Source organism: Ipomoea nil, unplaced genomic scaffold, assembly GCF_001879475.1.
Source record: "Ipomoea nil cultivar Tokyo-kokei standard unplaced genomic scaffold, Asagao_1.1 scaffold2480, whole genome shotgun sequence".
Lineage (NCBI taxonomy): Eukaryota > Viridiplantae > Streptophyta > Magnoliopsida > Solanales > Convolvulaceae > Ipomoea > Ipomoea nil.
In genome coordinates, this window is record NW_017618908.1 from 956,797 (window position 1) to 971,051 (window position 14,255).

At 34.9% G+C, this 14,255-nt stretch overlaps 1 protein-coding gene and 1 pseudogene across 3 annotated transcripts; one reads left to right on the forward strand and one right to left on the reverse strand.

The window, feature by feature from the left end:
• Positions 1-7,432: 7,432 nt before the first annotated feature.
• On the reverse strand, positions 7,433-10,412 carry LOC109152947 (ATP-dependent Clp protease proteolytic subunit-related protein 4, chloroplastic). 3 transcript variants are annotated; one of them, XM_019300650.1, is made up of 8 exons: positions 10,082-10,412; positions 8,877-9,080; positions 8,689-8,744; positions 8,437-8,563; positions 8,212-8,289; positions 7,931-8,044; positions 7,742-7,851; positions 7,433-7,645 (listed from the first exon to the last, which is right to left on the reverse strand). In XM_019300650.1, exons 1-7 carry the CDS (start codon positions 10,337-10,339, stop codon positions 7,780-7,782), a joined length of 909 nt encoding a protein of 302 aa, XP_019156195.1. In that variant the 5' UTR covers positions 10,340-10,412; the 3' UTR covers positions 7,433-7,645; positions 7,742-7,779. The 3 variants fall into 3 exon arrangements, with proteins under 3 accessions (XP_019156195.1, XP_019156193.1, XP_019156194.1); XM_019300648.1 differs by having other exon boundaries at positions 7,433-7,649; XM_019300649.1 differs by having other exon boundaries at positions 7,433-7,659.
• Positions 10,413-11,238: 826 nt separating this feature from the next.
• On the forward strand, positions 11,239-13,281 carry LOC109152948 (annotated as a pseudogene).
• The last annotated feature ends 974 nt before the right edge of the window (positions 13,282-14,255 follow it).

Sequence of the window (14,255 nt, forward strand, 5' to 3'; positions counted from 1 at the left end):
GTGCTTACACATGCTCTGATACAATGGGTGGCTAAATTGGTTGTTACGCTCAATTTAGGCCAAGGAGTGTGCTTACACATGCAAGGTTTGATTAGTATGGTAATGTTACGCTCAATCTAGGTCAAGGAGTGTGCTTATGCGCTGCTAACCGGGAGGGGTTCAATAAGCCCGACCAAGGTCGGTAAGTAAACATAGGTATTATCTCTTCTGAGGTTACTAGTGGGTTGACTTTGGCTTTGTTGGGGTAAGATCAAGTCGGGGTCTACACTCTACACAGAGTCATGTCTATTCACATCAATAATAGACTAAAGAAAAAATAAAAGAATTAATTAATGACGCTGAAGCATGTGGTCAAGGAGGTAACAATCACTCTCAAATAATGGGAACCATAGATGAACATTATTTCTAATGTTTGTGGTGTGGTCAATAAGCCTGTATTTCAATATAGAGAAGGCCGGGGAGAAGTATGAGTATTGAGGTTGTATATAACAAAACTTTCAAAGTAGTTATTTCTAAAATTAGTCTTTAAACTATATATAAGAATAATCATTCAACTATGAAAACTTGTAAAACCCTAATAAAATATAATGAATTTAAAAAAAAAAAAAAAACAGTATGAAATATAAAATAAATAAAACACATAAAATTAACAATAAAAACCAATATAATAGATTATGCAATGGGCGCAAGTAACTAATTAATAATGTCTCAAAATTAATTATGTGAACAACTAACACAATACAAAATTGAAAAATCAACACTCACACAACGGCTCGACAAAATCTGGGATGAATAAAATAGATTTATTCATCATTCTAAGAGTGTGGTGTGAGATTCTTCCATTCCGAAAATATCACACGGCCTTTACCAGTCTCACCTCTAAATATGTTTTTTTGCCAGACAATATTTCAAGAATCCCGGACACAAATATACGCACACAATCCGCCACGATAAACTCAAGCAGCTCCTCGTCCATTGCCATCCGTTCTTTCCAAAAATATATTTCTTCAATCCTTTGACACAAACACATGCCAACAATCCAACATGGCCTTTACCTGTTCCACCTCTAATTTTACTATTTCTTCTTCTCGTTTTGGACTCGTATCCACGATGCATTGTGGACACGGATCCACAACATAATTTGCGTGTAAAACCCGCAAGCTAATTCTCCGTAGTATTACTCTACAAACTACGGGCTGTATCCACCTACCTGCCTACTGATTTGGAGACGCCATCACTTGGGCAGTTGGCACTTGGATTTTTCAATCCCTCCACATACGTACAAACAGTTGTGATTAAAAAAAAAAAGAAAAAAAAAAAGGAAGAAGTGTTTCTATTATGAATATATATTAGGATTTGTTCAATGGATTGATTGCATCACTTGAGATTGATTTATATAGTAGATTTAAAGATGAGATCTAGTGGACTTAGAATTAGCGTAACAAAATTGAGATCACCTAAATATAAATAAAAAATGTGTGTTTTTTCATAATAAAAATTACATACAATGTAATTAAATTAAAAATTTAAAAAATTAATGGCCAACTTGTGATTGTGCATAATTATTGTATTCGAAAGTTACAAGTTCGATTCATGTAAACACTTAAAAAAAAATTAGATGATCACTGGACCCAACATCATTTTTTTTTAAACCAAGAAACGAAATTCAACATCAGATTCGAGATAGACATAACTTTGGTCTGGAGCAGATATTTTTGGAAAACTGTAATGATTATTCATTGTGAATTGAATTTTATATGTGATATGAGCTGAGCAGATATTTTTGGAAAACTGTAATGATTATTCATTGTGAATTGAATTTTATATGTGATATGAGCTTGAGCTGATATTTTTAGAAAACTGTAATGATTATTCATTGTGAATTGAATTTTATATGTGATATGAGCTGAGCTGATATTTTTGGAAAATTGTAATGATTTGTGAATTGAAAAACTGTAATGATTTGTGAATTGAATTCAGGACATGTAGAACTAGAAGTTCAAAACATACTATTGAATGTAGAGGCATTCAAGCTTCCCATTGGAGTTAAAGCTGCATACATTGAATTAGCTAACTTCAGTGTTCGTAAACTAACTTAATTTCTTTGTAATGTCTAATGTTTAATATTTTGTTTCTAACGTTTTTATATTTCTTAATTATAGGTTCCATTGTTCAAGCTTGGCAGTGAAATTGTTAAGGCTGCTTTTGAAAATGTTTATATATTACTTGAGCCGCCTGCAACCCAGGTTGGTTGGCAGTGAGCTTGCTGTCAACAATATGAATCAAAACATGATACGAGTGAGATTTCTTTTTTTTTTTTTTTTTTTTTGAATTTTAAATTTTGACTGTTTTGGTTAGATTAAATTACATTGTTCATGATTAGGAATTGAAAAACATGTTGGTTTCAAGTTCCAAAGTTGTGGAGACTTCTATAATGGTACACACCTTATCCTTAACTATTGTTTTAACTAAATAATAATGGCTGTTAGTATGTTTGAATATGTGCTATTGATGGTTTTTTGATTATGTTTTTAGGAACACTCTGTAATACGATCTTTTGTACGACAAATGAATGGAAATTGGATGGTTTCCATAAACAACATACGCATTAGCTATGACGATGCTGAGCAGTAAGTGTCATCCATTGGTTCATAATTTCAGTCACTGCACTACTGACTCTTACTCTTACACTGTGCAGCTTTCCAGAACATCCACTGGTTGCGGTTCTAACTGTTGATAATCTCACTGTTGGTGACTATGAGAACAAGATCCAGAAGGTATAATTTATCCATTGTATTATACAATAAATATATAATTTGCTCACTTTTTTATTTATTTATTTATTTTTTCTTTATATTGGGCATGTAATAGCCTGTGCAGTTTGAAAATGTTAAAATCTGCTTGGATGGTGAGCTGCTACCAGTTGTTGAATTGGAGAAAGTGATTGGGAGTGCGAAGTTCTGTTAAAGACTGGACTGGCTTTTTTTGGGTATTTTGACTCTAGTATATGATAGATGTTTGCTGCCCTTTTATTTGGTATATAATTGACTCTAGTATATGATAGAAAAATTGTTATTCAATTTACCATTTTTGATGTGCCGGTCACATCAGTCATGCTAAATTTACTTTTGCCCAAGTGGTGTGGGGCCTTGGACTGAAACTCTCCCATACCCTTTCTGTCTAGAAACAGGTGTATCCCCAACAGCATCTGCAGAATACTATGTATCTCAATTGAAAATTGTATTACAAATCAAAACTCACCCCAGGTTCGTGTATGTCCAATAATACCAGGTTCGTGTATGTCCAATAATATATTTTTATTTTCAGGAAAGAGTCCAATTGAGCACAGATGGTGGCTCTGATACCATAACAGATGAGCTCTGATAACAGATGGTGGCTCTGATAACAGAACAAATACACTACAAACAACATCACTACCAATATAAGCGTGTTAATGAAATGGATTGCTACAAGATATTTTACGACTGATCATTAAGTTTAAACAATGAAATGGACACTTTTTTTAGGCACAAATAAATAACTCCTGCTCATAACTCAAATATTGAAATCAATGCACATATTTAAACATACTCAGAGTCATTATTTAGTAAAAACAATAATTAAGGATCAAAATGTGTACCATTACAGAAGTCTCCACCATTTTGGTACTTGAAACCAACATGTTTTCCAATTCCTAGTGCATAAACAATGCAATTTCATTTAACCAAAACAGTCAAAATTTAAAATTCAAAAAAAAGAAAAAAAAAAGAAAAAAAAAAAAAAAGAAGAAGTCTCACTCGTATAAAGTTTTGATTGATATCTTTGACTGCAAGCTCACTGCCAACCTGGGTTGCAGGCGGCTCAAGTAATATAAAACATTATCAACAGCAGCCTCAACAGTATATCTGTCAAGCTTGAACAATGGAACCTATGATTAAGAAATATAAAAATGTTAGAAACAAAATGTTAAACATTAGACATTACAAAGACATTATGTTAGTTTACGAACACTCAAGTTTGCTGATTGAATGTATCCAGCCTTAACTCCGATAGGAAGCTTGAATGCCTCTACATTCAATCGTATGTTTCGAACTTCTACATGCCCTGAATTGAAGTAACAATTCAATTCACAAATCTCATATTATATATTACAATTTTCCAAAAATGATCAGCTCATATCACATATCACACATTTCCAAAAAGTGAATAATACAAGATGATTCACAATGACACCATTGAATACCTAAATGAAATAAAAATTCAATTCACAAGCTCATATCATATATCAAGTGAACTTACAACAATTATATTACAACATTGAATATATAGCTAAGTGAAAACTTCTATTAAACAACAAAGTGCTAAATGCACTTAGCACAATTACAACATTGAACAATTACCTCACCAGGATTTGAGATAGACATTCACACCCTTTTTGTCTAGAAACAGGTGTATCCCCAACAGCATCTGCAGAATATGACACTCCGAAGGTTAACATTGCTGTGCTACTTCAAATATAATGAAGACAAACCTTCACACACCGAAGTAAATGCTTTGAGAGTGAGAGAGAGAGAGAGTGAGAGAGTAAGAAATGTTCCTCAAGTTAAGTAAGTGTCACTTTCAGTTTCAATGATTTCTATTTTAAGAAAATCTCTCCAAAATAAAATCGTGTCTGTTTTTTTGTGTGTATGCGTGCTTAACTGAATGTGATTGTGGCACGTGACTCCAAAATTCTCTAAAATCAAATCGTTTGTGATTGTGATTGTGGCACGTGACTCCATTTAGATTCTTAGGTATTTTACAATACAATGCCCCATTCTGTTCTTATTTTTTATTATATATATAGTTGTTAATTAGTGTTTTAAAATGCTTGACAAAACCAAAGTGAAATAATAGTGTTCTAGTATGTATATATCTTGGACAGAACCATCAACATAGCCGTGGAGGTTGAAGTCAACGAGTGTAGAGTGAACCTGGCGCCTCCAGGCTGGGAAATTTGTGGAGGTAAGTGTAATGGCAAAATTAGATGTGGCAGAAAGGTAAATGATATCGGTAGTGGCAGCCATTTGATAAAGAGTGAAAGAAAGAGGAAAAAAAAAAATTTCGTAGGAGGTTCTGGCTCTGATACCATATAAGGAAATGAACTGTTGTATATTGATGAAGAAGCTAACATGTATAAATAGTATATACAGGAGAACAAGTAGCTAAGAAGTTGTAACCACTACTCTAATATACCTATTCTAAAGGAATATAATTTGAATAAGTATAAACAGAAAACATCAACCACATATTCTTAACATACTCAATGTTTACTATCAATGATTACAACATTGTAGTAGGGTTAGCTGAATGGGGATCGGAAAGCAAAAATGTTGTGTGTTTTGGGTACTCTGTAATTTGTAGTCTACTCTACTCAACTATGCAATAGATAATTAATTTGTTCCTTGTTCCAAAAAATGCTTTTTGTTCTGATTCAATTTTAAAACACAAATACTAACCATCTAAATTAATAAAAGGAGTTTGTCCTAAACTAATAATTTGTGTTTCAACATAATACATGTCAATATAATAGAGTAAACCTCTTATTGTTTTCAAGCTCGAAATATCTTGTTGCATCTCCAATTTCTGATTCATGTTTCTACTGACTGCTCATGATATATTTGTTCTTTCAAGTCTGTGTCGTTGAAAATAGTACCTACAAAAAGTAGTTTGTTTTCTACATTATGTGGTCTTTGGACATAACATGCCTTAACCTATGGATAGATCAAGGATCACTCTTAGGCATTGATGCACGTCTTGTTTGCCCTTTACACCTCCCTATTTAAGGTAAATTAATTCTATAGCATTTTATTTTGACTTTATATTTCCCAAATACTTTCATCTGTCTGAAAATAAAAAATTTCATCAATTGGTATAGAAGGATTAAATAAGTGGTAGCCAACATTTTTGAAGTAAGCCCAAATTAGTAGTAGATTTAAAGGTGTAAAAAATCATGTATGTACCTCTGTACTTAATTATCACTTTTTGACTTGCTTGCTTGCAACTGAAAACCTTTTGTGGTTCATGCATGTAAATGCAATCTTATATATTTATATGTATACTGCTTAAGATATGAAACTAACTAAACAATAAAGCAATTGATGGTACTGGAAAAAAACAGCACCAATTGTTATTTAACTTTCAACTAACCTCATGGAATAGGCACTCTATACTCCTGATTTCTTTCCTTTTATTAATTTCAGGCACTTCATACATCCTCACCAATTAAAGGGATTTTTCCTCTCCTTGACTTCCTTGGCTTCAATGTAAATGTGGAATTTCACTGCACGGCATGTGATATTTATAAGATATTTCTCACCAAAATTTAGATTAAAAAATTGTAATCATTATTTTTCTAACATGCTTGTTGAATTGTTTTTATTGTAACTTGTAAAAGTAAATATATTGGTAAGTGTAACTCCCAATTTTCATTGGGAAGCAAATTCTCTGCGGTCCATATTACAAATATAATTGTTGTTATTATCATGGTATAAAACTTTGCTCTATTGCATCCATATTTTCAGTGGTATGCAGTGTACACTATTTGTAATTTTGTATTAAACCACCACTAAAACGTAAAAATGTAATTTATTTTAACTGTTTGAAAGTTGCAGTCTTTGAATAGAGAAAAGCAGTCAGCAAACCTTTTTGCCTTTTGGGGGATTCATTTATTATTACTATTATTATTATATTATTTTTTTTAAATAACTCTTGGCCTTTGGATTCCAGCCAATTTTTTTGCATCATCGGCCAACATGTCTTGATCTTTTTTTTTTTCTCTCTCATTTTTGTCTTTCTCCTACACAACATTCTTAAAAATTCCAACTAATGTTGATGCTCGTTGATGTTCAAATGAGGATTGAAGTATAATTAAGAGCAAGCTCGATGGTTGTGATTTTTGCTTAGTGTTTGTGAATCATAATAGGAAAGAGAAAGAGGAGAGAAGAAGGAAAAAAAAAATAGATTCACGCCCTCGGATGGGCACATTAGTGCACAGGATTCGCGTAAAATTTGTTTTCTCTGGCCCAACAAAAAAACTTGTATTTGCAGGGATAAAAATCAACTAAAATCCATTCTCTAAATTAGTCTAAAATTCATGTTGTAGTTTTTCTTTCTAAAAAATTGAGCAAAAACCTCTAATGGGGTTGCTGTAAGGACTTAAATTGAGAAGACTAAGGAGCTTTCTGAATTTATCTAATGCATACTCTCAGGTGATTTACAAACTATTATACCGAAATAGAATTTTCAATTTACTTAAAATGTTTTAGTAGCAAACTATTACATAAAAATAAAGTTTATCCAATGCACACTCCAAGTTAGTGACAACAGGTTACTCTTATCATCCTAAACCGGTGCTCAAATTACCACAACTTTCATGAAATGAAACCATTGATCATAGAAAAAAGGGAACACATTTTGTTCTACATTTCACTAAAAAAAAAAAAAGCATTTTTACAGCATCATCATGTACTCTCATCAGTAATATTAAACTCTAAGAACATGTAATGAAACTTGTAATGACAATACTACAGAACAATACAAGTTCTATTGAATAGCCTTTCTTCGATGAATTGCCGGTAGATGGTGGATTGCCAAACGTCGAATTCTGCCTGGAAAAAACTTGCAGTATCACTTTAAATCAGAGTTCTATGTCAAAGAAACGGGGATGATAACGATGAACTATTGGAAGCTATGCATATACCTTGATTGCCCATCAAATACCTTGTGGGATGTTTTAATTTAGACAAACCGGGCCTTCTTCACGTCAGACATAATGCTTTTATCTTCGTTGCCCCTCTCGTTGTAAAGAACCTTCAGAATATGGAGTCAAAATGCAAGCTACATATATGGTGTTATGGAATTAAAAAGAAATTATATTCATTGGAGGCACCTTATCAATGATTCCATATTCGACTGCTTCACTTGGGCTGAAATATTTTGGGCGTCTTATGTCCTCTTCAATCTGTTCTTGTGTTTTTCCCATATGTTTTGCGTAGAGTTTCACCTTCAAAACACAAATATAGTGTGAAAAAAGTGCCATTTAAGCATAGGCAGCTATCATTTTAAGAACAAATAAATATTCATAAAGGAACAGATTTCCAGGTTCTATTTCTCAACTGATACATGGAATAAGAAAGGCGAACAATGGTTTCGAATAAGATAAAATTTTACCAACTCATCTTTCACGTGCTTCATTTCTTGCCTCATTATATTGACATCTGTTGCTTGGCCCTGAAACCGACCGATAGGCTGCAAACAGAAGAAGATAGGTAGAGTGAGAGAGAGAGAGAGAGAGAGAGAGAGAGAGAGAGAGCATATCCATTTAAAATAACAAAAAAAAGAAGAAGAGGCAATCAAGAAAATGAGAAAGGAACAATAACAAAAAACTTGAAATACCTGTTTGATCATGATTGTCGATGAAGCCAAGGCAGCACGATTTCCTGTTGCACCAGCTGCCAGAAGCAATGCAGCTTCCCCCCAAGCGTTGCCTACACAAAGTGTGAAAATAGGTGGCTGGACATGCCTGCGATAGAAAATAGAGTCTCCGCTTTTCAGAAAATGTTAGATTAAATGAAGAAATGGAGACTTTGTGTCATTAATTTGTAGGCAGATCGAAAGAGAATAATGGATAGAGCAAAGATTCATAACCTCATGGCATCATAAACAGCAAAAGCCTCTGTTTCATATCCCAACTTTTCACCACCCTGCAAAAAATCTGTGTTTAGACATCTCTAAAATTCTACTTGGAGTGCACCAAAATGATGAGTGCAATAGTTAAACATGTTCAAACATGGAGTGACTTGTAAAGAAATGTGAGCAAAGTCACGATGCCATACCTTAGTTGTACCAGTGGAATTAATGTAAAAGTAAATTGGTTTACTCGCATCTTCATACTGAAGGTATATAAACTCTGCTAGTATCAGTTCAGTCACGGAAGGAACCAGAGGCATGCCCAAATAAACTATCCGATTCTTATACAAGTAAGATGCTAAATCCGGAGGAGGTTGCTCCCAAGCACTTCCCTTCGAGAAAGGAATGACCTGTTTAAAAAATGTGGCAAACAACAAATGAGAGTTTATCATAGGAACTCTTCATACTTCCAACATTTGGGCCTTTGGCACATACAATGATCAATGAGAATAAGCCAACAAAATAACGAGCAACAATAAAAAGCAAAAATGAATCAAGTTGGCATCTCAAATAAGACAACCAGTCCTCATAACAAAACTACCATGTAAGAAAATCACAGTACAAGAACATTTTGCGATCACACTCATTAGCTTCTTTTGGAAACTTTTTACCCAACAATCAAAAGGGTCTAAATGCAATAAGTCCGCTAGTTGCACTTGAGCCCTCACTTATGAAACACCAAGTAAGTCCTTAACTTCACCACTTCCTCATTCTAAATATATTATACCATTTCACATCATGCACTGCACTAATTAACTAAATATAACTTCCTTTCCTTTGCCAGCTAGGGTCACAATGAGGGGTTTACCCAGTGCACACCTTCGGGTAGTGGCTGCGGGTTTCCCTCGTCACCCAAAATATAGCTTCCTTTCTTCTTCCCCATTAGAAACAATCATGTCAAATTCTACTTGCGAATTAACCACAACTTTCATAAGCAAGATCCTAGCTCCATTTTTTTTTTTTCTTTTTCTATGACCAATATATATATATACCAAAGCAACTAGGCATTCTAAATGAGCTTATAAACAAATATGATACATTGTGCTAACCAACCAATGTAAGTTTGCTAAAAAATTCAAACCTAATCCAAGTCAACTGCACTACTCAGCTATAAGAGCAGCAATTGAAGCTAAAATTACTATTTTTCTTGACAAATGTGCTGCAATCAATTGTGTGCTTACTGCTACTAATCTTTTCACAAGAAAGTTTCTACCTTTTACTGCAAAGTTTACACCTTTCCTCGTTTGTTCTTACAATTGTACCTATCTACCACGACTAAACAAATAAGATTTGGAAACAGAAAAACTATTTCGCAGTAATTGCTCAATTAACACTAAAGACGAGAAGATACCATAGTGAAAACGCCGCGTTTAGGGCGGGAGCTGGGAGAAGAAGGGTTGAGGGAATTAGGTCGAATTTTATAGCCCGAAAATTCGGAGAGTGCACTGCCGGCGGCGGAGGGAGAGAGGAAGCTGGTGGAGAGAGAGAGCCTGGGAGAAGGAGATGACGTCAATGCTGCGCCGGAAAGTGACGCACGGGAGCTCGCACGTGACGGAAGCATGGCTCGGGTCGTCGGAAAGATGTGTGAAGCCATGGTTGCTGCTTCCATGGATGAGAGAGATTGAGAGTAGCGTAATGGATTCGTATTAGGCTAGAGGAGAAAAATGGAGTAGGATACGGGTGACCCGATTAGCTACCGAACCGGCCCAATATAAATTAACAAATTTTTAAAGGAAAAATGGTCAAATAAGCTATCAAATTTTACCTAATAAGTCAATTAGACCTCTAAATTTTTTAAAATAGCAATTAAACTTATTAATATTGTATATTTGTGTAATGAATTTCAAGAATCAGTTAGTGACTTGCTATTACTGGTCACTAAGATTCTGGACAATTTCGATGATATTTCTGACAATAAAAAAATGACATACGGTTGCCGATTAATGAACAGAGGAGAAGGCAACCCGTGGTCCGGTGGGTTGCCTTCGCACTGAGAAGGCGATCAGAGAAACCCAATGAGAAGGCTAATTCCAATCAAATTAATTTGGTGATTACAGAGTTTTAAATTTGACTTTTAATGAGAATGATATATTGAATTTTTTAATTTGACCGGTCAATAAAAAACAGTTTAGGTGAGTTTACATAGTGTCACTCTTAGTTAGAGTATACGTTAATACAACTATGTCAACTATGGACAACTCAAACAATTAGAATATAATACAGTCGATACAATCATACATATGATCATGAATAAGAAAGAATGTATCCGTATGAACAGTTCAACTGATTATAGAAGTGAAAAATTGGAAGAATGACCAAAGATCGAGTCTCACTAGTCACAGAACTCACAGTGTGAGAGCTACCTCTCAAAATGGTCTAACTTCTAAACTTGATTTATCTCTATACCACTCTTGACGAGATTATTAAATAAAAAATCAAAGGGAACTTATAGTTTGAATTACTAGTAATTCAAAATAGTGAAAATTTATGAGTCTTCACAAAGATTGCCCCAAAGATTCATCATTGATCATAGTAACCACTAACCATGGCCCTTTCCTCATCAGCTCCTCCACCTCTCTCTTCTTCTTCCTCCAAGCCCCACCTCTCCCACAATCTCTATCTATCTTTCCTTCCCAAGAACCCTCACAATCTCTCAGTCTTTGTTCCCGCGAGGGCTGTCGACGATGGGTCTGCCCTAGCTTCCGCAGCCGTCGCTGTTGAGCTGGAAAAACCTCAAGAAAAGGCGATTGAAGCTCCCGTGGCCGGTGGGGAATCTAATGCCACGGATTCGAACTCCAATGGGTCGCCGCCGGCAATGTCAGTGGCGGCGCCGCCGGGAGTGTTTCAAGATCCCAGGTGGGTTGGAGGGACATGGGACTTGAAGCAGTTTCAGATTGATGGGAAGTCATTGATGCTGGTGACCAATCTCTCCACTCTTTAACCATATCTGCATACTTTAATTTCATATATGATTGATAATGCTTTAGGTTTATGGTTATACTAGCTTTATAGTTTATACTCCAATTTAATTGATGATAATTTCCAAAAATTGGTTCTTCAATATCTATATCTATATACTCCATAATAGTTCATTCATATGTAACTAGCTTGGTTGACGTGTGTGGCCCTCATTCTCAAGAGAGGTTAGGAGTTTGAACCCTCCTCGTATGAAAAAACTAATATGATCAGCACTTTGCCTCTTAATTGGGCTGGCTCGATGCGAACTGGGATTGAGATTAGTTGGTACGGGTTTAAAAGTGCCTCCTACACAGTTAGGGCTTGATCGGGACACCTCAAACCAAAAATATATAATAGTTCATTCATGTTTGATGGCATTGGGTTTTGTTGAGAAAAACGGGATCAAGAGAACAAGAACAGAAAACAAACACTAAGGAAACAAGAGTTTACATGCCCACAACCACAATTGCGAAGGATGTTTTATTAATTGTGATGATCAAACATTCAGTGTTACAAGAATCATATATATATCTACCTTAACGGTTGCGCTGTCATCTTCGAGTAACACATGAGACATACATTACATAACAAGGTTATTCCGGAAAATGCAAATGATATAACAAGTTATTAATTAGATGAAGACATGTTAGATGGCATAAGATTTTATACAAGCAAGTAGCATTACACGTTTATTTCCTTCAATCATGAGTTTACATATCTCCATTCTCCAATTCTCCAAAGATTTTAGTTTCCATAAATGGAGTTTGTAAAAGAAGGCTCATTAGTCATATTAGTGATTTCTGCTGCAGAGCCATTAAGTATATGCACAAACATTTGATATGAAATTGCCTTACCTACAAGAAAAAAACGTACTTAACTCCTGTGTGGTTAATCGTATTGCAGAGGTTAGGAGGAGAAAATGGCTCGAAGATAACCCGGAGTCTTCAAGCAATGAAAACCCTGTGGTTTTCGACACTTCAGTTATTCCTTGGTGGGTGTGGATGAAGAGGTTCCACCTTCCCGAAGCTGAACTCCTTAACGGTTTGCTCAAAGATCGACTTTTTTCTCTTCGTTTCTTCCTTTCAAAGATACAAAAATGCCTGATAATTTAGCGTTACAAGTATACAACCAACCAAATATGTAACAAAAACTCGTTGCAGGCCGAGCTGCAATGGTTGGTTTCTTTATGGCTTACCTGGTGGATAGCTTGAGTGGCGTAGGCCTAGTTGATCAAACGGGCAATTTCTTCTGCAAGACACTGTTGTTCGTGTCTGTAGTTAGCGTTCTTGTGATCAGAAAGAACGAGGATATAGAAGCGTTGAAAAAGTTGGTGGAGGAGACAACATTGTATGACAAACAATGGAAAGCGAGTTGGGAAGAAGAGACCTCCGAGGATCCTTGAAAGAACATCTGTTGTATAGTTCGGTTTTTTTCTTCGGGTTTCTTGGGTGAGCTCTGGAGGAATGGTGTTTATGTTCTTAGTATTTCATGTTCTTCATTTGTTTCTCGTTTGATTTCTACTAGGATGATGTTGGGTAACCTTATTGAGAAATGCACATTTCCCTCATCAATCGATAAAAACCTTTCTCGTGTGATCTGCAATTCAGTTATTACACAAGAGCGAGATTTACCTAGTACACACTTCTGTGGTCACTACATACATAAAAAAAACTAGTCTATATATTAGATGTAACATGCTTAATAATGATATATACAATATAAATTTAGATTATGGCTCACACATGATGAATATAATGATGTAAGTTCCCACTATAAACATGTGTATGAGGGACTATAGCCTCAAGATTTAAATAATATTAAAAAAAAAATTTCTTGACATATTTTTCACCACCCAACATTTTTTTTTTTACCAGAGGATGCTTCCATGTCAGCCTTTCCAAAATGGGAATATTTCTACATAATAAAGATTATCCACTTCTGTGCAGCAAAGAATTGAAAAAGAAAAGGGTTACAGCTTTCTTCAAAGTTATGATTTGTGGTTGCAGTGCAGATGCCTCGTACAAAATTCCCCAGTAAATTTCATGGTATTCCCAGAATTTTATTTATTTATTACTTTATTTAAAAAAAAAAAAAAGAAGAAGAAGAAGAAGAAGTTCCTTTCCAAAGGAAAATTATATGCCATCCTTATTAAATTCAAAAAATTTCAATCCAAGTATCTAGCTTGTATCCCCTGAATCTTTGACAGTAAATGGATGGCATTTGCATTAGGAGTATATATAATTGTTGGGCAAAAGATTTGAAAATAAACAAACAAAATTAAGTTCGGTTCGGTTTGGCTCGGGTTGGGTTTTGAATACGTACTAGAGAATAGCAAGTAGTAATTATCATACCCTTAGCGCCTGCCCTTGTTAGGATCAAACACTTACCATTACGTCAAAATGTATAGCTAGTAGCAAAGGCACAACTTTATTTTCTGATATACTGTCACATTTTCGAGAGGCATGATGCTAAACTTGATGACCCTTCAAGTCTCCGTCCAACACATGCAATCAACACATGAGAAATAAGGTAAGTCGTACAAGGAAAATCCTGTGACGGGCTCGATC